The sequence below is a fragment of the Myodes glareolus genome, chromosome 17 (genome assembly GCF_982192425.1).
Source record: "Myodes glareolus chromosome 17, mMyoGla1.1, whole genome shotgun sequence".
In the NCBI taxonomy this organism is placed as follows: domain Eukaryota; kingdom Metazoa; phylum Chordata; class Mammalia; order Rodentia; family Cricetidae; genus Myodes; species Myodes glareolus.
The window spans coordinates 34,138,758-34,162,347 of NC_142042.1; the positions used below are offsets into that span (position 1 = coordinate 34,138,758).

Here is a 23,590-nt window from a genome sequence, read left to right on the forward strand (position 1 = left end):
CTTTAACTGATGAATGGCTTACAAGGATGTGGTAAAAATACCCAATGAAATTTCATTCAGTTGTAAAGAAAATGTAAATTTATAAGGAAATGAAAAAGAAATCATACTGGGTGATGTAAGCCAGGACCACAAAGACAAAACCGTATGTTCTCTTTTTACCTGACTCCTAGATATGAGTTCTCCAACAGCCTGTTGGATTTGGAGTGCCTCTAGAGGCCAGGAAGATAAGGAATGAGCTGGGAGAGGGCAATAAAAAGGCCTCAAGTGAGAGGGATTAGCAGAACACTTACACGGCCTGAAAGGAGGCAAAGGCGAGGCTGTGGACGGAAAGGCTGAAGTAGGGCGGGAGGTGATCCTGAGCAGGGATAAGAAGGGAGAGGTAACCAAAACCAAAGATGTATGAAAAAAAAAAATAGAAGCCTATTTCTTTAAACTCTGGAAAGTGGTTTTGATTGCCTCAGGAGCTGAAGGGTTACTTTGTAACTTCCTCTTCAGATTACACTCTTTCAGCCTATGGGAAGCTTTCATGCTTTATAATAAGAGAATGTAGAAAATGCATCCCTCCGTTCCTTTCCCCCTTTTCCTCCAGCACAAATGCTAGACTTCCTTGCCAGCGTGCATACCATTGACAAACTGGTTTTGTAAAAGCAAGTTATAAATTTAGTGCATGTACCGTTTGAATAGTCCCTCTGCCCACAGTCATGCGGGCATGAGGCAAACTAAAAGCCTTTATGAATCTGTCTATAAATTCTCCCTGCTGGGCTGAGCAGGATGTGGAGAGGGACGAGTTCGGCTTCCAGATCCACAAATGCTGCTCCTAAATTCTGTCTTTTCGTTCTTCTGTCTTCCTAGACCGGAGAGCACATGATAACTGAGATGTGGCTAGAAATGGGGCAGAGACAGAAGGGACGGCAGGAAGACAAATGTCATGTGATTCTTTGGGGAAACATCTGTTCACCCCACATAGGGCAGTGATGACAGAGGAAAGAAACAGGAACAGTCTCACCCAAATCTGTATGAGTGAACCGGGAGTGTTTTGGAGTAACTTGCAGGATCACGGGTGACTCAGAAGCAGCCTCACTGGAAAGCCCACCCCAGCAGAGTGACAGCTCAGACACAGTGTATCCCTGGAGCTCCCTGCAGGACATACAGTTCAGCCCGTGGAAGAGTCCCCTCTCTCCAGACTTGTCACTGCTTGTATCACTTCCTGAAGGGGACCTTGTGAGGCTGTACACTTTGGTAGTTTCCTGGGCCTTGTAAGTCTACTTCCTTAGGAATGTTTCAAATCAGAGGAAATGGCTGTGCAATAAGGAGGGGCCAATTCTGCAGCTCAGCTCACCTTCGGTATTCTTTAAAGTGTGTGTGTGTGTGTGTGTGTGTGTGTGTGTGTGTGTGTGTGTACATGTGTGTGGTGCATGTGCACTTCTGGCAGTGTCTGTGTGGAGGCCTGAGAATGGCATCATCAGGAATCTTCTTGGAGCCCTCCCCACCTTACTCTCTGATGTATGATCTCTCATGCCCAGTCTTTTGCCAGCAGCGATTGTTCTGGCAACCTTACCCCAGCCACCCCACCACAGTTTTCTGAGAGTGGAAGGTACAGCCACTACACATTTACGTGGGTTTTGGACTGCAAACTCTGTCTGTCACACTTGAAGCGAGTGACTTACCCACTGAGCCATCTCCTCAGCCACAGCTCTAGGTTTCCCATGTCTCGTAGCCACCATTCCTGTCCCTCCAGGATGTCATTTCCCCATTGTGTCATTTCTCTTCCTTTTCAATCGTTTTCTTCTCCAACTGCCTCTAAATTTTATGCCTATTTTTGGATCATTGTAGTAACGTATCTAATTTCCCAAACCCCCCATTCTTTTCATTTAATTTATGCTCAGACTGGGGAATATTGATTTTTTTGTAAAAAAAAAATGCTTTATTCTCTTCTCTATAAATGTAACAGAAATGTACATTTCAGTCTTGATTCGTAAGGAAATGAAGAAAGGGAAATTGCTGGGTTCCAACTGTGAATCATATGTTATACTTATTTCATGAATTCCCACAGCCGCCTGTGTGGCTGATTATTCCTGATTTACAAAGATCAGAGAATTTGCATAATTTTACTAAGATCGCACAGCTGGTGAAGGCTGGAGAAGAGGATTTCATCCTGATTTGTCAAACTTAAGAGCCTATGTGAGCGCCACAGTTTGTCTAGAAGCGAGCCCCAGCGCCTTTGACACTAGTGACCGTGATGTTTTTGGAGCAAATTGAGCGCAACCCGGTATGGCTTTTTATGATGCTTTTCTCTTGCATAGCTGTTTATATGGCGTGTCATCTCTGGTGTCCGTGAAGTACCGCCAGCATCACTGTTTATGTATGTTTAACTACCATAAACACCAGAGGGTGTGCAATAACCATGGCAGACCAACGTCTTCACTGACTTCCTTTTCAGAATATTGAACTTAGTGTTATACAATTAAAATTAGTGTTATGCAGACTTAAACATCTCCAGCTAGTCAACCGTGTGTGTTTTCAGAAAGATCAAATGTACTTGAAAGTAGTCTAGGGATCTACAACTGTCATTGAATTGTCTACAGCTTTACTGTGTCTTAAAAACCTCCAGTGTCCCAGTCAAACTCACTGCTTCACACTCAGAGAAAACTAGTGTAGCCCAAACCCTACAACACACTCACTACATCCCCAGCCAACTATCTTTCCAGCTATTTAAATATAAAAGTAAAGCTTCCCCCAGTCGTATTTCTTTTATATTTCTGAAAGCCCCCATCTTGTGTTTCACTTGAGTAAATCTAAGCAATTTAAAACAAGCCTCAACCTGGCATATACAGAGAACAAGCGCTCGCATGAGCCTTCTGAGTGTTCTCAGAAAAGCACATCCTCTAGTGGCATGTGTGCTTATGAGCCACTCAACACAGATGTGACACTTCCAGCATTCTGAAAGGAGCTCCGAGAGTTGGGAAAATATCTCTCTGTCTTTCTTTAAATGAAAATGTACTAATAAACTACTTGGTTATTAGGGAGGATGGAGCCGCTCAGCCACCTGACCCTAATAACTTTCAGAGATTGCAAACGATTGAGTCTGAACCATAGTATACACACATTGTGGCACCTAAAAGATACTTGGACTGAAGTCATAGCTTAGCTTTTGTTATTGGCACTTACTTAGGCATTTGTCTTATTAAATGCCATTCAAGCTCATCAAAATAGCAAAGCGATTCAGTTGTTCTGGGACTGGAAGGGAAGTGTGTGCTGTTGAGAAAGTTATGGCTAAGGGCTTGGCTACAATCCTATCGTGTTTACCCGAGCTGATCCGCGAGTCACATGGAAACAATCATCAGTTATCTCTGCCAAAATGCGTTTATGGTTGATATCTTCATTTGTTCAGCTTTCTATGAAGCAGATCATAGCTAACTTAAACCTGTATTAAATACTGTTGATCATGCTCGTGTCCTTTAAGCACGCGTGCACTTACATAAGAATTCTGAGTGGGTGGGGCACAGAAGTAACACTGGAAGGATTCCTTTCACTCATATAGTTTTTAATTTTTAAGTTGAAATATATAGCTACATCATTTCCCCCTTTCTTCCCTCCCACCACTAACATGTGCCATGTACGTGGCATGTATGGTGGAGACGTCCTCTTTGCCAGCAGCCTACTTCTCAGCGCTGGCCAACAACCTCTGCTTCTTCTCCTCCTTAGCTCTGGCCTGTGGTTGCGGGGAAGCTCAATCAGCTGCTTTCTGCTCTGGTCAGGTTCCTGAGGAAGCTGGCTAATGTCAGGAAGCTCTTGCCAACACTACAGGCAACGCAGGTAGCAGCCCTTTATCACTGCAGTTGATGGTGACTGGTGAGCTCGCTCTTGGACTGGATGGCCCATCCAATGCCAACGTTCTTGGGCCTTTTCTTAATCAGGATACACTGCCTTTCCGTCCTGGGCTTCTTTAGGACAACAGGGACTGGGTCAGCCTCTTGCCTCTGAGCATCTTGCTTGGCTGGAGAAGAAGAAATAGTCGCTGTCATTGCCCCTAACATTGGTAAGATGAGAGTGTGGGGTACGGTATGGGTAAACAGTCCACCCATGGCACTGGGTGGTTAAAAACACATGGCCTCGAGGCCCAGGACTGACTGCACTGGCTGTCTCCTCATCCCCAGCTGTGTATCTTAGGGTCCCTATGGTGCTGAGAATCTCATTCTCTTGTATTTGCATTCTGGGAATAGGAGTCCTTCCTAATCACTGAGTTAATTAAAGACTGTACAGTGTTTCTCAGAGGTGTCACTTCAGGACGGTAGGGTCACACTTCTGTTTTATGAGCTACTCTAATGCCATCCTATCTCACAAGATCTCATTATTAATGCCGTTAACACCTTTATCCAAGGATTTTCGTCAATTTCACTACTGTAGCACGTTTTTGTTCTCCGGGCTGCAAGACAAAGACATTTACTTATGCAGGTTTCTGGGTCCGTGTGAGTATTACCAGCCGGGGAATAAGCCTCAAATCCCAGTTTTTATTAAGATTTTGCTATATCAGCATGATGGATTGACTCACTGTCCTTGTGACCGAACTCACTCTCCAACTCTCCCCTCCTGCCCAGAGGTCAACTCTATTTCCCGCCTCAGTGCCCCATCCTCTAATTACATGGTTGGTCCTTCTGGCCTGATGGGTTCCATCCTAAGCACAAACTCAAATGTTATCTCAGGTTTGTCATGTCATGAACAACCAAGTCCCTAGTTGGGACTTTGCAAAATTGCGACAAGGATTTAGGGATTGCCTCCCAGGAGCCTAGAATGAGGAAGAGCAAGCGAATTGTTTAGACACTGGCTGCCAGCAGACTCTAAAATCCTTAAGGCAAATTCATTCTAAACAGCATTGTTATCCCAGTAGGGTTTGGACATAATAGCCAGAGTAGACAGCCATTTATACTACAGACTGAAGAGCGTATATAAAAAACCAGAGGTGTGTGGGAGCCAAACCTACAAATTGCTGACCAACTGTTTATAAATGTGTCATAACTCCTGTAAAATGTGAATGGGAAAGTTGGCTTGTATAAGATTAAGCCATAAATTAAAAATAATGCGTTTATTTCCAGCATCTGAACATAAAAATCATTTATAAAACCACAAAGATAAAGTGAAAGCAATATAATATTTCATTTAATGAAGCTTTTTAAAACAGGTTGATCTTGAACTTACAGTCCTCCTCATGAGTCTTTAGAGTGTTCCGATGGTGGGCGAGCATTATGGTGTCCTTTTGGAAATGATGTTTTTAATCTGAAACTTAGTGATTGTTTGTCCAACTCGTTTATTTCACATTTGGTTGTGAAAAAAATAAGGGTTCTTTGTTAATCATCTTCCAAGAATTTTAATTTTAAACCATATCAAAAATACCATCATTAATTATAGAAAGGATCCCAGTATTTAAGAGCCTTGGAACACTGACCAAACCCTAACTCTCCAACTGGATCCTGAGTTCCCTAGTTTATACTGTGATTTGTTCAGTTCCCTTTGAACAGTCTTCATGTACATTGGTCCATTCTGACCACATCACTGCCGTTATACACTTACCCTCAGTCATCCCTGCTGCTATGGACCTGAGATGTGTGTTTGGGCTTTCAGTTTTACCTTAGGAAAACAACTGTCTTTTAAATGTCCCATATATATAGAATATACTCAAACCTTAATTCTAATCTTATTATCCAAATATGCTCTGTGTACTCTGTGAAATAGTATCTCCAACAGCCACAGTCCTAAAAGGAAACCATTTTTAAAAAATCAAAGAAAATGAGCCCATTTTTTTCCTAGAAACAGCACTACAATGTCAAGTGTAAATAGGAGACTTTATCTAACATTCATGCAAATTGCAAATTTGAATCTCAGTGTTGTGAGGTAGTTAACCAAAGCATGAACTTCTATATTCTGAAAAAATGGGGCATACTAACCGAAAGAGAGAGCCGAAACGCATCTAGAAGGATTCCAAAGTGCGTCGCTGCAGTTTCCGGCTGTTTTCTCTGGAGACGACAGGATAGCTAACAGATTGTAGACTGCCACGGTGGGTGTAGAAATGACAATGGCCTGCAGACTTGCTTATATCTGGTGTGGGGAAAAAGCAGTGGCCTATCTAGCCTTGGATGGGAAATGTTAAGTTTCTTCTGTTCAGAAAGATTGAAATTGAGATAAACGCTAAAAGTAAAACACTATTCTTAATTACCAGCAAGAGTTTAAATAAGTAAGTGCTGTCGGAGTTAGTACTTTGGCAATGAAGTGGTTGTGTTGTCTGAATACTTAAATACTGATTTTTTTTTCTTTTCTTCTTTAGTCTTTGAGGGGAATTTCCTAAGGACTTGCCTTTGAAGTTATCTTTGTATTATCTGTTTGGAAAATCTTGAATGATAACATAAGAAAAATTTTATAATGTCACATTTTATATCATAAAACTTTATTATTTTGAAATTACATATTTAAATTTTGACTCATAAAATAATCTCAACTACAGTTTCAAATCTGTTTGCAAGTATTATTTGTGCAGCTATTAAAATTCCTCAGTGAGTTACCATATGTCTAAACTTCAAATAAACTGACTATTTTGCTGAGACAATTGAGAAAGTAAAAAATTCCAAAGAGAAGAGGGTGGTTAGTGTCAGCATCGCATCCGCACTTGTGCACAGATGTGCATCTCTTGTGTGCAGTTAGTAAGACAATGAGCCCGCAGTGGTGAATACAACAGAAATTAGACTTCACAGAGTCATTGCTTAGTGTAGAAGAGGCACAAAGAAACAATTACAAAATGATTCTGTATCACCTTGAAAAACAAAGGCTAGTCATTAAGAGTCATCTTATTGCTAAGTTTTTTCTTTCTTTCTTTTTGGTCTTTCAAGACAGGGTTTCTCTGTATAGCCTTGGTTGTCTATGTCTGTCCTGGAACTCGCTCTGTAGACCAGAGATCCACCTGTCTCTGCTTGGATTAAAGGCATGTACCACCGACCTACTACTATTATTCTACTAAGTTTCTTTGACAGAATAATACTAGTAGGTTTTCCCCCCAGGTCCATAATTTGTCTAGTCTCAAATTCATGGCTATTTTAGCAATATTGTGAATGGGTTCAACCTTATGGAATGGACCTTAAATATAATTACGAAATGGTTGATTTATCTCATAACATTTGTGCCACTGTTGTACCAATATTTCTTGTAGACAAGTCTATTATACAAATTTACCTAGAAGGGAGTGTCGGAAGTTGGGCATAGTAGCACCTGCCTTCAGTCCCAGCACCAGAAGGCAGAGGCAGGCAGATCTATGAGTTTATGGTCTACATAGTGAGATTCAAGGCAGCCAATGATATAGAGAGAGACCTTGTCTCAGAAAAAGGAAAAGAAAAAAAAAGAAGATTCAGACTAGGATGATACCAGAGAAGGAAAGGATTTGATAAATTTCAGGGAAGGTTGGCAGGATAAAAGAGAGTGAACATTGTAAGAGAGTGAACATTGAGAGTTAACTTTGTAAAAAGAAAGAATGCAAGAAAGAAAGAAAGAGAATAATAATAAAAGAGAATAAGAAGAAGAAGAATCTGTATATACCATCATGGTGGTCCAACATTCTCCAAGAATTCAAAGGAAGGAAATGTTCTTTATATGTTACATCTTCTTTTTGTTAAGCATCCAGTTTCTTGGAATCATAAGAGTACTTAGCAAGCACTGAAAAGCCGCCTTGACCCTTGGTCAACATCATTGTTTGTGAATCTCTGGATGTTAGGAGTTTGTAATATAGCTCTGACTGTTGTGGATTGCTTCTTCATGAATTTCTTTGAGAAGTTCTTAACATGTAATTGTTTCTTATTTTTTTAAAAAAAATCTTTTTGATGGAAATCCATTTTCTTTTGTCTGGCCTTTTGAGTTGTACCCCTGTTCTTCAGCCATTTGAGACTGATACTTCAGCAACCTTTTCTAACAAAATTATATGTTGTTACACAATTCTTAGTGGAAGAAATTGCCTGAGTGTGAATTGTTTAAAACTAGGGAGGAAGGCAAGGAAGTATTTCATTTCTGTTTTAGTGAAGTCCTCAATTATATGATAATGCTTGCATAGGCACTGAAATGTCTACAGAGGTCAAAGATAAAAGGATAGGTGTCAGGCCTTCCCAGTCATCCTTCAGTCTGTCTCTTGTGTGGCCCGCAATCTGATCTCTGTCACTCAGCAGCACTGTGTAGCTCTCAGCTCTATAGCATCCTTTCCAGAGAGGACCCACAGACGTTTAGAATAGTGAGTAAAGTTCCTAAAAGGAAGTGAAATTAGATATTGTAAGGAGCCGTTTGTTAGTTCCTGGCTGCTCAGCCCTAAAATAATCACATAGAAACCATATTATTAAAATCACTGCTTGGCCCATTAGCTCTAGCTTCTTATTGGCTAACTCTTACATCTTAGTTTAACCCATCTCCATTAATCTGTGCATCGCCACAAGGTCATGGCCAATCAGCAATCTGTCTCCTGCAGCAACTCCATGGCTGCTCTCTCATTCTGCCCTTCTTTCTCCCAGCATTCAGTTTAGTTTTCCCCACCTACCTAAATTCTTCCCTATCATGGGCTCAAGACAGTTTTCTTTATTCATTAATGGTAATCAAGAATACAGAGGGGGAATTCCACACCAATTAGGGACATATTGAGTCCCTACTGAGAGGTGGCAATGCCTAACATCCAGCTCTTTTGCATGTAGATAGATACTACATGTGCGTCTTTCCTTTTTTTGATACTTCTTGGGTTGAGAAACAAAGCTGGCTGTATCTCTTTGCCTTCCACATCCATTTGTAGCACACTTCTTCAAAGCAGTCTGTTAGACAGCCTGATACTATGATTCTCTCTGTGAAATTGCTCTATGGTGTGAAGGAAACCATGACTAATTCAAAGAAAGATTATTTCGGTGCAGTCTTTGAAAGTTGTCAAGCAATTGAAAACTACAAACAGAAAGCAAAACAAATCATTCAAAAAAATATCCGTCAATATTAAAACCTTGGGTGTTCTTCTAAAAGACTGATTTCACACCTTGTGTCTGGGAAACCTTCTCTATGTCGAGAGCGATAGATGAGGATTCATGGGCCATCTGAAGCTGAGAACAATTACAGTGATTCTGAGTTAGCCCACATCTTCCCCCAAATAAGCTAACATTCACTGGGATTTGGCAGGATCTGGGCAGGACCAATAGATGAGGAACACCTTGACCCATCATTAGTCAACTTCCTCAGTATGCATTGTGCATGTGTAGTTTGGAAGGTGTTTGTTTTTAGTTGGTATCCTTTTATGGATGAAAGTTTAATTTAAAAGTCATGTAAATCCCCAGACTTTTTATCTCTTTGGGTACCATTTGTTTAAATGATGATGAGTAATAATAATAATAATAATAATAATTCTATAGTTTACAATCAAACCTACATGCTTCTACTGAGATTTAGTTGTGTTACTGTTGTACATGCTGAAGCCCCAATAGAAATGTATCAAACTTGGTAAGAAGTACAGCAGATGCAATAAGATTCTTTGGCTGGACCCATTAAACTTGGAAGGTTCATCATTCTTTGTGGCCAGTGGAGTAGGCTGAATATAAGGTGCTTGTTATTTAATGTTTTCAAATTTGATCAGTGGAAAGAACAGGTGTCCAAGAGTGTGTTAAAAGTGGAATGCAATATTTTGCCCACCCTACCACCTGCAACACAATAAGAAGGTTGGCTGATGGCTATCCAACATTAAGAATTTTAACGGTTTTAATAGAGATCATTTTTAATTCCACCAAACGATAACTAATGATGGATTTAAATATGTGCATTTATAGTACATTTCAAAACCCTAAAATAAAACTATAATCAAGACAAATCTTCAAAGCCAGAGCGTGCCAGTGCATGCCTGTAATCCTAGCACTTGAGAAGCTGAGACAGGAGGATCTTTGTGAGTTCACAGTAAGCTCAGGGTTGGGCTGTGCAGTGAGACTCTAGAGAGGAGGAAGAGCAAAAGGACCAGCCTTCTTCCCATATTCTAACGACAGTTTGCTTGGTCTTAGGAGCACGGCATTCCTACCGACATGGGCTACGCGGTGTCCCCTCACCACTCCGGAGTCTACCCTGTACATGTTCAGCTTTATGAGGCCTGGAAGAAGGTTTGGAACATTAAAATCACCAGCACTGAAGAATATCCTCATCTTAAACCAGCTAGGTATCGGAGGGGCTTCATCCACAAAAACATCATGGTGAGCTTCCTGCATGTGTCGGGTCTGGCTAGTTCTTCCAGATGACAGCACAAGGCACAGACAGAGAAAACAGGAGAGCCGAGGGTCAAGGGTGTGGCTCAGGAGAGGGCGGGCTGTGTGAAGAGTGCTGTTATCCCTACGGAAGGTGTTCAAATGACAGCTGTGTCTTCCTGTTCAGCATAACTCTGAAAAATAAAATCAAAAGCTTCTTTCCTGTCACTCTGGCTGGCAAGCAATCACTGGTGTAAAAATACTAAGAAAACATTATATCAAAGTTATAAATCGTCTGAGACTATCACTTCTTAAGAAAGTCAGGTAGTAGATCAAAGTCATGGAACCTCTCTGTAGTCACCATCCTGAGCTTTTATAAACTGCTCAAATTGTACCTCTTTACCATGCCAAGTCCACCACAACACTGCAGTATGAGGTCGTGACTTGTTGCCAGGTGCCAGAGAACACATGGCAGGTGACATTAGCTAAGTCATCGTTCCAGAGTGTCTCCACCTTGTTTTGTCTCCTGCGCTAGTAGCAAAACCATCTAGGGTACCAGAATATGTGGCTCTCTGAGACAGCGTGAGCCCCTTCATTATCGGTGAATCAATCCCACACCAGTTATGTTTTAAGGGGTTATTTATTTTGGGGGGTAAAACTTACATACACCATAAACTGTCAGGAAGGGAGCCTAGTCGCTGTAGCAGGAGCCTGGAGCAGGAGCCGGGACCAAGAGCCAGAACCAAGAGAGCCTGATCCGGATCTGTGTCTCTTTTTAAAAGAGAAATATACCACGCCCCAGTGGGCTGGTATTTCAGCGGCTATTGGCTGACAGAGCGCAAGTCGCTTCCCACTGCACTGTGGGCTCATGCTTCAGCGACTGTTGGCTTGCTTCAGCGACTATTGGCTGAGGCAGCAGAAGATACTCCCACAACACCTCCCCCTTTTGTTTAAGTAAGAGAGTTCTAAGCCTACTACGAAATTATATACAGTAAGTACAAACCTACACAATTATATACAATAAGTACAAATATCCTATTCTAACTAGCTAAAGTCTTGTATAATAAATAACTTGGCCAAGTCATGAAAGGAAAGTAACTACGTTTATATAATCTTCAATCTCATCAAAGATCTGAGAAGGGAAATAATGTTACCTGAGTAATTAGGAAGTGCAATCAAACTTCCAGAACATGTAACAAATCACAGAGACAACTGGCTACCTGGGCAAACACCCAAAGTCACGTTTGCAGCATTGAAGCAACCAACTTTGGCTAAGGCCTAACGTAACTGACATACCATTTTCAAAGGCAAGGAACTTTTCAAAACTATCTTACCCTGTCTTGGCAGGATATGACAGTCCTGTTTTATCCATTTACGGATATTCTGAAACTCTGTCAGTAGTTGAGACATGGGCATTTCTTTACCCAAAGGCCAGTTCTGCCAAGAAGAAAGGCTCCAGGTGGAGTGTCTTTGGTGCTCAACATTCTCTCGGGAATAGGTCAGTGTTGCCAGGAGTATTTGTGTCTCACTACCACAGAACTCTGAGTTAGATTAAAGGCCATTTTCTACAGCTCTTTGAAGAGGTTGGAGATTATCTATCTATACTGAATATAATCTCTATATATCTAAAGAACCTGATTAGTCTAATTATAAATGTCAAATTTAGATGACTATTGTTCTATATAATTCTCAATATCTATTTAACTTAAAGACTGAGATAATAAACAACTGTGCAATAAATGAGGACAATGTGACCTCCAAATATAAACAATGTGCAAGTATACATTGCAATATGGTAAATATATATATATATCAATACATAAACAATATATAAGCAACTTGATCAGAGGTAGAAGTGTACAATGCAATATGGTAAAATATACATATATCAATACAATATATATATATATATATATGTCAATATATAAAAATGTTTTAAACAGAGGTAGAAGCATGCATGCATAAAATAGTCAACATAATTTAACTTTGTATCAATATATAAGAATCAATACCAATATATTTGTCTAAAAACAATAACTCACAAGTACAAAGCTATTATCCCATAATCCAATTATCCCCCTTTTTTTTTAAAGATTTCTGTGCTTATAAAATTCCTCCCCCAACCCTCAACCCTATACTAATTATAACCAACCCCTAAATGATGTCCCTAAACCCAAGGACAAACTTTACTGGGAGAGGGGATGTCGTTCTCTAGAATTACTTCCAGCTGTCATGGGGGCGACGTTCTTTCTGGGGGATCCTGTGAAAGTAAAATGATGGTTAAATTTCAAGATCAATGTCTTTTAAAATTGCAAATAGTCTCTGAGTATTTTGTGGAGGTCTGGCCAGAATGTTGTACAAGATGTGCATCATTTCAGCTAACCACGTTGGAATCGTCTTGTGCAGCTGGTACCCAAAACAGGTCTTGTAGTAGCGCTATCAGTATCATGATGTCATCTCAACCAGGTGGAGTTGTTGTTATGGGGCCCCATCTTCTTCCTGGAAACTTCAAATGTCACTGCAGGAAAAACTTATTGTTCATTGTGGAAAACTTAAACATTAATCATATATATTAATCATATATTAATCATATATTAATATCATATATTATATTATTATAATAATATATAAGCATATATTAATCATATAGACATATACAGACATACATATATTCAATGAAAGACATGATAGATATATTTAATGAAAGGTATGATAGATATGAAGAAAAGTAAAGATGTTTTCTAAACTCATATTCCTTTCTGTCCCATATCTTGACATGAGACAGAAACTCCAGAAACTCTGGGTTTTTCTTTTAACAACAGGCTTGGAATTAGAGAGGGACTGAGCCAGAGTCCAACTCTAAAACCAGCTCTATAAATTTAGAAATATGATTTAGTATATTTTACTTACAGAACCTATTCAGTTTTCTTGATAGTCCCTATTGGGCCATTATTTCCCATCTGTCAGTATTCAAATATCCAGGGTCTCTTGAACTTTTCAAAAATCAGTGTTTTCCTGTGGAGATAAGAACAGAACCCTGCCCCCATTCTATATGTTTTTCTTACCAACTGTATGAATATCATCATTATGGATGAGCTGTCATTTCTCCTTTCCAAGAGGTTTCTCCTCTTCAAATCGAACCTTTATTAATTTTGATGGTATCCACAATTTTTCTTCTCCTGTGGAAACAAGAGCAAAACCCCTTCCCCAACGTAGCACATCTCCTGGCCTCCATTGAGAGGTCAGCACGTCTTTGAAATAAACAGGTTTGAGTTTCCCGATGGCAACGGGTTGCCCTGTTTATCTCTTGTTGACCTACACTCATTCGTCCAATGCCTGCACTTTCCACATCTCCTACATAAACCTGAAGGCTGAGTCCTCCTATTCCTGTTATTCCTAGAAGAGGCATTATTCCTGGAATTCCATTGTCTGCAGTCCCTTTTCATGTGTCCCATTTTGCCACAATGAAAGCATTTTGTAATTTGATGTCTCCTTTTACCTTTGGAAATTGCTTCTTGTACCCATGTTTCATTGCCATAATCAAATGTATCAACATTCATTGTATGTAAAACCCATTCATCCAAAGGCGCTGATCTGAGCTTTAAAGGCCCCAGGATCCTTTTGCATTCTACATTGGCATTCTCATATGCCAAAGACTCAATTACTGTATTTCTTGCTTCTGGATCAGGTATCCCTATTTGTACAGCCTTAGTTAGTCATTGCAAAAAGTCACTAAAGGGTTCTCTCTGACCCTGTTTGACCCTGACATACGATTCTACTCTCTGACCTGAGTCTTGAACCCTGTCCCAGGCCCTTAGAGCTCCTGTAGCACATATGGATAAAATGTTTTCATCATAAAGAGCTTGTTCCTGAGGATCAGAGTAAGGTCCTTCCCCTAGAATTTGATCTAGAGAAACCTCAGTTCCTTTCGCTGATTCTTGTTGTTGTAAAAGTCTGGCCTCTTGTTTGAATAGGCATTTGAAATGCCATAAAGGTCCTTTCTCGAGGACAGCTGATGTGAGCTGGTTCCAATCTTGAGGGGTGGCCCTGTTGCTCAGAGCCCAGGATTTTAACATCTCCCTAACAAAGGATGAATGTAGTCCATAATTCACAATTGCTTGTTTAAATCCTTTCAGATCATTCATACGTATAGGCTCCCATGTATGTTCTTTAATGACCTTAGGGTTTTTGGAGCCGGTTATCTTTTCTGATGTTATTACTGGAAAGGCAGGTATAACTCTATGTAGACTGAGAGTTTTTTGAGGTGAAGGTTGCCTTTCTACCTTTTGCTCCTGTTCATCAGAGTCTATGATTTCCTCAATCTTATTAAATCTGCTCACCATTGCCTTCTGTAAGTCCTGAATCTCCTGTCCAGTATTATGCTCCAAAGCCTTCATTAATGATTCTAAGGCATGGAGCTTGTCCGTCAGAGACACTATTTCCTCCTTGAACACAATCGCCTTCATTGATAATTCCAAGGCGTGGAGCTTGTCCGTTAGAGATACGATCTCCTCCTTGGACATAATCCTCATGGCATGTACTGTGCCTTCTTGTATGGAAATCCTGTCAATTAATCTATCATACCCTTTTGATAAAGTCCGATTTTCACATTCAATGGTTATAATCCTCTCAGCTAATGTTTCAGCACTTACAGTCATGGACTGGAGGTTATGAGTCATTTTGGTTGTCCCCTCCTCCAGAGCAGTGAAGCTCCCTTCTAAAGAAGCAATATCAGACTGTACCTTCTTGATATTTTGGTCAGTCGACCGAGTCATATCAAACAAAGATCTAGTCTCCTCCTTGAGAACTCCAAACTCTGATCTAGTCTCCTCCTTGAAATCTCCAAACTCTGATCTAGTTTCTTCCTTGAAATCTCCAAACTCTTTTTTGAGGAGGTTGGTATCAGTCTGAATTGTTCTTAAGGTTTTAATCTCTGCCATCAGCATTGTAGATTCAGTCTGTAAGGACTGTATCTTTCTTATAAAATAGCCAAACACCAGAAAAGCAACAGATCCCAGGAATAACAAAGTAAGAGGAATATCTGAGACATTCTTCAGAATATTCTCCATAGCGCAATTAAAAAAACCATTGAACTTTTGGATAGTAATATTTTCTGACATTTTCAATCAAAGGAAATTGTACTTGTATGTATGTATGTATGTATTTATTTTCAACCGAAAAGAGAAATCTTACCTGTAATGACCGTTGCCTGCCAGTAGGAGGTGGGGCGCACCTGAATCCACGTGGTAGTGGTGTTGATTCAGGAAGTAAACTCTAGAATATATACACTCAAATCCAGAGGTTAAATCCACAGATCACAAAAGGTCAGAGAGCTTCTAGTGGCCAATAAACAAGGCAATAAACAAGGCCCTGCTGCTCTGTTCAACCCGATGCAGAGGGTCTTGACACAGCCACTGCGCTGTTGCTAAAGAGGCCTAGTGCTTTGGGCTCCGTGTCCCTGTGCTGGGATTAAGGGTCAAGCTGCTTGCAGCACTCCTAATCAGTTATGGCGGATGGCAGGGGTTTCAAACAGCTTGCTGGAACTTCAAAGGGAGCTTGCTCTTTGACTCACGTTGCAAGGAAAAATTTAAAAATCCGTGCCGAACAGGGCAAAGTAAGCCGGTAGAGACTCTCCGGACCTGTGTATCCTGGGAGGCCGAGATGGGGGCGGGGGGGGGGGGGTGGAGTGGTTCTTAAACCAAACGCTGGGCGCCAATTATCGGCGAATCAATCCCACACCAGTTATGTTTTAAGGGGTTATTTATTTTGGGGGGTAAAACTTACATACACCATAAACCGTCAGGAAGGGAGCCTAGTCGCTGTAGCAGGACTGTAGCAGGGAGCAGGAGCCGGGACCAAGCGCCGGAACCAAGAGAGCCTGATCGGATCTGTGTCTCTTTTTAAAAGAGAAATATACCACGCCCCAGTGGGCTGGTATTTCAGGGGCTATTGGCTGACGGAGCGGAAGTCGCTCCCCGCTGCACTGTGGGCTCATGCTTCAGCGACTATTGGCTGAGGCAGCGGAAGATACTCCCACAACACTTCATAGCCACTGAACCCTATTTCTTCCCAAGTCAGAGGTCTTAAGGAAAGTATTAGTGAAGGTAGGTAGGAATGACCTCTGATTTATACATCCACACTGTGAAGAAATAGACAGGAAGCTGACAAGCCCCAGAGTGCTGGGTCAAACCAATACGTGTGAACAGATATCTGCCATCTACAGCAGGTACAGCTGATCTCTTTCCACGCAATTTTCTAACGCTTGCAGAAAGTCAAGCGGATGATGGTGTTAAATGTGGACCAACCCCTATCTCAATGTATCCCTCAATGACAACAACAACAAAAAATGCTGTAAATGCAAGATGAGGGTATCAGGGACACATTCTTCTCTCAGCTTGCCCTTCTTTGGTGCTCAAGGTGAATTTATCATGCCTCATTCAGCCAGCTTTCTGATGAGAAAGAGTTTTAAAAGCCTGTCCAAGGTCATAACTTAAAAGCATTTGGTGCTCTTTTGCCTTTGTGAGGTTGTAGGCATCCCTACAGTAGCAAACTTCAGTGTCTGGAGACTGCATTCATCACGGTTCTGCCCCGTTTCTGCTTCTGCCCAAAGGGCTTCATTTCCCGTACCTCCTAAACTGCATTTTGCCTGTGTGGCAAATGCGTGGGCGTTGCAGATAACCAAAACTCAGGCAGGTTTCCTGCTTTGACACAGTTGCTCCTGTCGTTCTGCTTCTACATGACCTCAATTCGTGGACTCCTGCATGAGAGTTTGCAGATGAAAAGTGCCAGCAGGCGATCGGTTGTACAGGAAGAAAGATGGGCTATCGCCAGGAGCCGTCAAAATAGACACACAAGATGAGAACCAGAGAGCCAGACTCCCTCCTGATGGAGACGCAAGGAAAGAGCTAGTGAATGAGGTGTGATCCCTAGATCTTAAACCATGCCCATATTTTCTAACTAAAGTGAAATCACCCATGAATTAAAATCAAAAGACTTAAAGGTGTTTTTCCTTCCAAGCCATCACTGATCTTGCTAGCACTAATTCAGTTAGATACTTCAAACTTCCCACTAGGACTTCTAAACCTTCTCTAGTTCCCACAATAATTCCTTTAGAGTTATCTTTTCCCTTGCTCTGTGGCAGCCACCATCGTGACTCACTGCTAGGTTTTCATGTTGTCTGTGGTACAAGCTCCCAGTTGGCCAATTTTCACCTTCTGCCCACCGTTTAGTCAGAGCTAGCCAGTAGGCACTGCCAGCCTTTGACTCCTCCGACCTTCCCAACCTTGTGAATCTCAGCTGCTCCCACACTCTTTAATGCATCCTTTTTTAATTTTTTTTTATTTTTTTCCTTATTTATTGATTTAAAGAATTTCCACTTCCTCCCCTCCTCCCAATACCCTCCCACTCCCGTTCCCCCAACTCCCTCTCCTCCTCCCTCCCCATTCCCAAGAGCAGTCAGGGTTTCCTGCCCTGTGGGAAATCCAGGTTCCTCCCCCCTCCCTCCAGGTCCAGGAAGGTGAGCATCCAAACAAACCAGGATCCTGAAAAGCCATTCCATGCAAACGAATCAAGATCCAGTACCATTATTGTCAATGGCTTCTCAGTCAGACCCCATGTCAGCCACATTCAGAGAATCCGGTTTGATCACATGCTCGTTCAGTCCCAGTCCAGCTGGCCTTGGTGCGCTCTCATTCGATCAGTCCCCTTGTATCAGTGGGTGAACGCACCCTTCGCGGTCCTGACTTCCTTTTTCATGTTCTCCTTCCTTCTGCTCTTCATTTGGACCTTAGGGGCTCAGTCCAGTGCTCCAATGGGGGTCTCCGTCTCTATCTTCATCCATCGTCAAATGAAGGTTCCCTCTGGTTCTGCTTTCCTTGCTCACGATCTCCCTTCCTCTGTTTCTCATTTGGACCTAGGGAGTTAAGTCCAGTGTTCCAATATGTGTCTCTGTCTCTATCTCCATCCTTCGCCATATGAAGGTTCTGTGGTGACATGCAAAATATTCATCAGTATGGTTATGGACCCAGGCCAGTTCAGGTACCCTCTCCTCTGCTGCCCAGGGAACAATCTGGGGACCTCTCCTTGGGCCTGGGAACCCTTCCAGAATCAAGTATCTTGCAAACCCTAAAATGGCTCCCTTAGTTGAGGTATAAACTTCCCTGCTCCCATAGCCATCCTTCCTCCCTCCCCCCCTCCCATTCCCCCAAGCCATCCCCAGTCCTCCCCGTCTCCCCTCTCCCCTCTCCCTAACCATCTCCCCTTACTTCCACTCCCCCCACCCCCCCCCCGTGCACCCAAGTTTGCCTGGCAATCTTGTCTACTTCTAATATTCAGGAGGATAACTATATGATTTTCTTCAGGTTCACCTTCTTATTTAGCTTCTCTAGGATCACGAATTATAGACTCAAAGACCTTTAACTATGGCTAGAATCCACTTATGAGTGAGTCCATACCATATTCCTCTTTTTGGGTCTGGGTTACCTCACTCAGTAAAGCGTTTTCTATGTCCATCCATTTGCATGCAAAATTCAAGATGTCGTTGTTTTTTACCGCTGAGTAAAACTCTAATGTGTATATGTTCCACACCTTTTTTAACCATTCTTCTATTGAGGGGCACCTAGGTTGTTTCCAGGTTCTGGCTATTACAAATAGTAATGCATCCTTTTTGAATGAAAAATGCTCAGTGCCACACCTGCATTTCTGTCTTCCACTGCCCGGCATGGAACACTCTGTTTGCTGTCAATAACTTCCCAGCCACACTCCACCTATTCCTAGCCCATCTAACTTCCATTTTAACATAGTAACTGTGAAGCACTGTGGTTCTCAAATAGACTTACACTTTTCTTCTCTCCTCTGAATTCATGTGTTCCATGGGGACACAAAGCATCTTGATTGGGGACTTATTATTCTCACACGTAAGGAATGAATAGAAAACTAAGTCCTGAGCTCTGAACCCTGGTTGTTAAATGAGACTCTCTGGATAGGGCAACAAGACTCACACTCCATCTACACACTGCATACAAAGGGAGGCCCAGCGGTAAGGCCTCTCCCTAGTTAATTGTACCCCATACACACAATGGCCAGCGGTCTTCACTGCTTACTCCACTATTGACAGAGATGCCTGTGTGAAGCCTTTGGAGGCATTATTATATCGGTGTGCCTTAAGACGAGTTTGTAACACGAATAGTAAGAACCCAGAGACAGATAGGGGGATTACGCTGGAGATCAGAAAAGCAGAGCAGCCAACCACTAGAGAGATCTTTTACCTCTACCAAATCTTCAGACCCAATGGGCAAGATCCTGTCTCCACGAATTCTCAGACTCCACACTCCAGTGAGTTCGTCTCTTGCCATGTATATCCCTCTCTTCACCCAGCCATATTCCTTCTGTCTCCACCTCCCTAGGGCTGGCATTAAAGGTGTGTGACTCCCAGACACTGGGAGTAAAGGTGTAAGACACCACCATCTGGATCTGTTTCTGCGTGGTCTTGTGTAGCCCAGGATGACCTTGAACTCACAGAGTTCCATCTGCCTCTGTCTCCCAAGACCTGGAATTAAAGGTGTGTGCCACCACTCCCTGGCCTCTAGTGGCTCAGCATTGCATGATGATCTTCAGGCAAGCTTTATTTATTAAAATACAAATAAAATATCACTAACGCATTGGCTGAGGTTTTATCATTTCCCAGGAACTGCCAGCAATTACAAAGATTACAGTTTCCAGGTTTGAACTTCACAGTGTTACTTACCACCCTTCTCTGGGGGAAGTTCCTATTAAAATACCTTGGGAAAGTTTCTCATTCCTTCTATACAATAAGAGCTGTTTCAAGAAATGTGCCTATCACCCTAATTGCTGCATCTCGAATCAAGACCACGGAACAGGACTCTGATTTGGTCCTCTTGTGTGTCTGCCTAGCCTCCCATGGTGGCCCACTGAGACCCAAAGACTCACAAAGACCTCCCCCTTTACTCTTTTCAAACTCACAGAATTTAAGAAAAAGACAATGTTCAAGTTTCTTCTCAGTTGTCTCCCCTTACCCAAATGGCCTGGGCAAGCCAGCTTCCTGGACAGCCCAGCATGGATGCTGTGGTTTTCTGTGTAAGACAAACAAAATCCTAAGAATAATTTATTTGATGTCATACATTTTTAAAACATAGCCAAGAGCCTGAAATTTAATCACATGTAGGCATTTTCTTATTTAGCTTGAATATTTCTCCTTACCCTGATATGTTGTTAATATTTTTATTAATTTTTAAGAATCTTATAGAATTTATTTTGATCATATGCCTGATAAATTTCATGCCCTCTCAGAATAGAACACATATACACACATGCATATGCCCTTCAGTTCTAAAGGAACTAGCAGAGAATTTAGAACAAACATTTGCCAAGTTCATGAGTCAAGATTATTTTAACTTTAATTTACATGAAATTACATGTCCAGTTATTGATGGTAAACATATCCAAAACAGTTGGAATTTTGTGGTTGGAGTTTTGTGGAATATAACAGTTTATGGTGTTTCCAGGCATGAACAACCCTGAGATAATAAATGCTAGATTTAAACTGAAATACTTTAACTGTTCAAAGGTAAAGTATCTCATTATATATGTTTCGACAAAATGAGTGAGGTGTATAGAGGCTTGATTGGCTCAGAAATACCGGGTTCATTAATTGAGCTGAGAGTTATATTTCCTGGGAATTCTGCTAAGAGCTAGCGTGAATTCCTTCACAGTGTTGTTCATACCACTGGAAAAGAAGTCATGCATACATCTAAGGCTGAAAACGTGTGAGTCTTGAGCAGGTGATGTTTACAAAGCAGTTACTGAACTAAATGTTTTGAGCTAAGGCAATAAATAGGACGATTTGCTTCCTTAAGGCAATGAGATGAATGCGTGGCTACATGGTGCTTAAAAGCTCTCTACTTTCCAGATATACTCACTGGTTTTCTGTGTCTTCCACTGTGGCAAGCACAGGCCATTGCGGGTCTCACTCTGTGACTTAGCTGGAAACGGCAAGGCTTACATGACTTCTTTTATAATTGCCCTCTCGTGGAATCAGAAAATCTGGACCTGGGGGAAAAGACCTCATCACAGATGCGGACATTGGAAGCAAAGGGTGAAAAGACCTTCTGCTAAGTGACCGTTTGCCATTTTGTTTGTGACACTTTCTAATGCTAGCAACTAAACAGACACACTCTGGGATCTGGTAGCCTTCGCACTTGGAAATCGGGGCCCCTGGCTGCAGCATTTTCCCACTAGAGCAGAACCGATCTGTTTCCAAATGTGTATTTTATTTAAAATTCCTCTTTCTAAGAAGCACCTTGTTAATAACTGACTTCATTTCCAAATGTGTGATGGAAGGTTATATGCAATTCCAGTATTTTAAAATCTTACTTAGTTTCATTTCTTAAGATACTAAAATATATTAGGCTCAGTAATAAAAACATTAATTTTGAGAACTAAAATTAAAAATGGCTAAAATAATTCAAAGTCTATTTCAGTTTTAATTATTTAACTTCCATTGTGATTATTAAGGTTTATGACCTTATGCTCCAACATTGAAGGGTTCTTCCAGGTCCTAGTTAGAGTTCAGTAAATATCACCTTCATACCCTCTCCCATGAGGAGAAACAAGCTAAGATTCAATAAAGGTAACTGGAGCTTTCTCCTAATGTGGCCGTCTTTCCTTCAGGTTCTTCCAAGGCAAACCTGTGGACTCTTCACACACACCATTTTCTACAAGGAGTACCCAGGAGGTCCCCAGGAGCTGGACAAGAGTATTCATGGAGGGGAGCTCTTTTTCACTGTGGTTCTCAATCCAGTAAGTACATGGAGTCGTTCTTCAAACAAACGCTGTTTAAAATGACAAGGTGCATAAACAATGACATTGAGGAAGAAATAGGGGATTGGGTAGTAGCCCACCAAATAATACGAAGCTTGCTGCTATGGAGATGAAAATCCCCCTTGCTCCTCCTCACCCTCTCCCTCCTCTCCTCCTTCCCCTCTCTCCCTTCTTTCCCTCATCTCCCTCTTGCTCCTTTCTCCCCTCTCCTCTCTCTCTGTGCTCTGGCCCATCCCCTCTTCTCTTGCTGTTCTCACTCCCTCTTTCCCTATTTGCCCCCTTCCTCTCTCTCTCTCTCCCATTCTCCTCGCTGTCCCATGCTGTCTTCTCATCTCTCCTCTCTGATAGAAGAAAGCACAGATTTTGTAAGTACAAAGGAGTTGGTTAACCGACTGCCTCTCTTTTCTCCGTCCATGCTCAGTTCTGCCCTGCTGAGTCATGGAGCATCCCCGACTAATGGTGGGCTGCTCTTTCTCCTTCGTATCTTTATACTAGTTCATCAGCAATGCAGCGAGCCACTGGTGAATTAATTTTCCTGGAGGTGAGTGTCATAAAATCGTGTGCTGAAAGGAAAACTATTAAAACGAGCTGCAGAAGGGAAAAGCTCTTAGTGATTTTCTTCCATGAACGAGAACAGAAAAAAAAAAAAAACAGAGATCAAATCTATTTTCAAGTATTTGGATTTGACCCTGACTGTAAAAAATTCAAGATGGAAAGTTGCAATTATCTCCAAAAACAACGATTTTTTTCTTATCAGGATAAAATTTGGATTAGACAGAAATAAGCAATAATATTTGAAAGAGCCTTAGCTGGACTTTAATCTTACAGACTCTATAAATAAAATGGCAAGTATTCTTCCTCATCTACTCTATTCAAAAGCAAGTCTAAATTTTAGCAGCTAGAAAATGAGACGGATGAAAAGGGAACTCAGTCTTTAGTAACCTCTGCGTGACTTCACATCCAGGAGCCGTTGTGACTTCCATCTTTTAGGAAGGTTATCATGCTTCTAAACCCTCCGCAAGTAGACATTTCTGATTTACGCTCCAAAAATACTGCCCTTCTTCTAGATTACCTTTATTTTTAATTACTCTATATGGATTCTTTCTCTCTTTTGCTCAGTATTGTGCTGGTAAAGGAAGTTCACCAGTGTGTAGTTATGAACCAAAGACTCGGTTAAATACTTGTGAAATGACTTCACCAATGGTTTTCAGACCCTTGAACATGTATTCTACAAGAGTCTGGTGGAGCAGTTCACTGGGAGCCAGTCTGTGTGATTATCTACCCATTGGTGATGTAATATTTGAGAAACTCCTGGTATAATTGTGTCTGAACTTTGTGAACCAAATGATCTCCACTCAACCCAGAAGAAATTTTAAAATCAGTCACTCATATATAGTGGGATTATATCAATTTTTACCTATTATCTGATAAGTAATATTTTCATTAATAAAAATCTATACATTTCAACCTAAAAATTCTAACAGCAAAGATTATGTTGACCTTAGTGCCAATTTAGACAAACATGTAAACTT

General features: G+C 41.4%; 1 protein-coding gene across 3 annotated transcripts in view; it reads left to right on the forward strand.

Annotated features, from left to right (window-relative positions):
* LOC125414793 (bifunctional heparan sulfate N-deacetylase/N-sulfotransferase 3) overlaps positions 1-23,590 on the forward strand; it is a 157,344-nt gene that overhangs the window by 64,998 nt on the left and 68,756 nt on the right. For all 3 annotated transcript variants that reach the window (XM_085677752.2, XM_085677753.2, XM_087897606.1), the window contains exons 5-6: positions 10,044-10,229; positions 21,909-22,037. In XM_085677752.2, the coding sequence (XP_085533878.2) occupies positions 10,044-10,229; positions 21,909-22,037 (315 nt within the window). The remainder of the gene's footprint in view (positions 1-10,043; positions 10,230-21,908; positions 22,038-23,590) is intronic.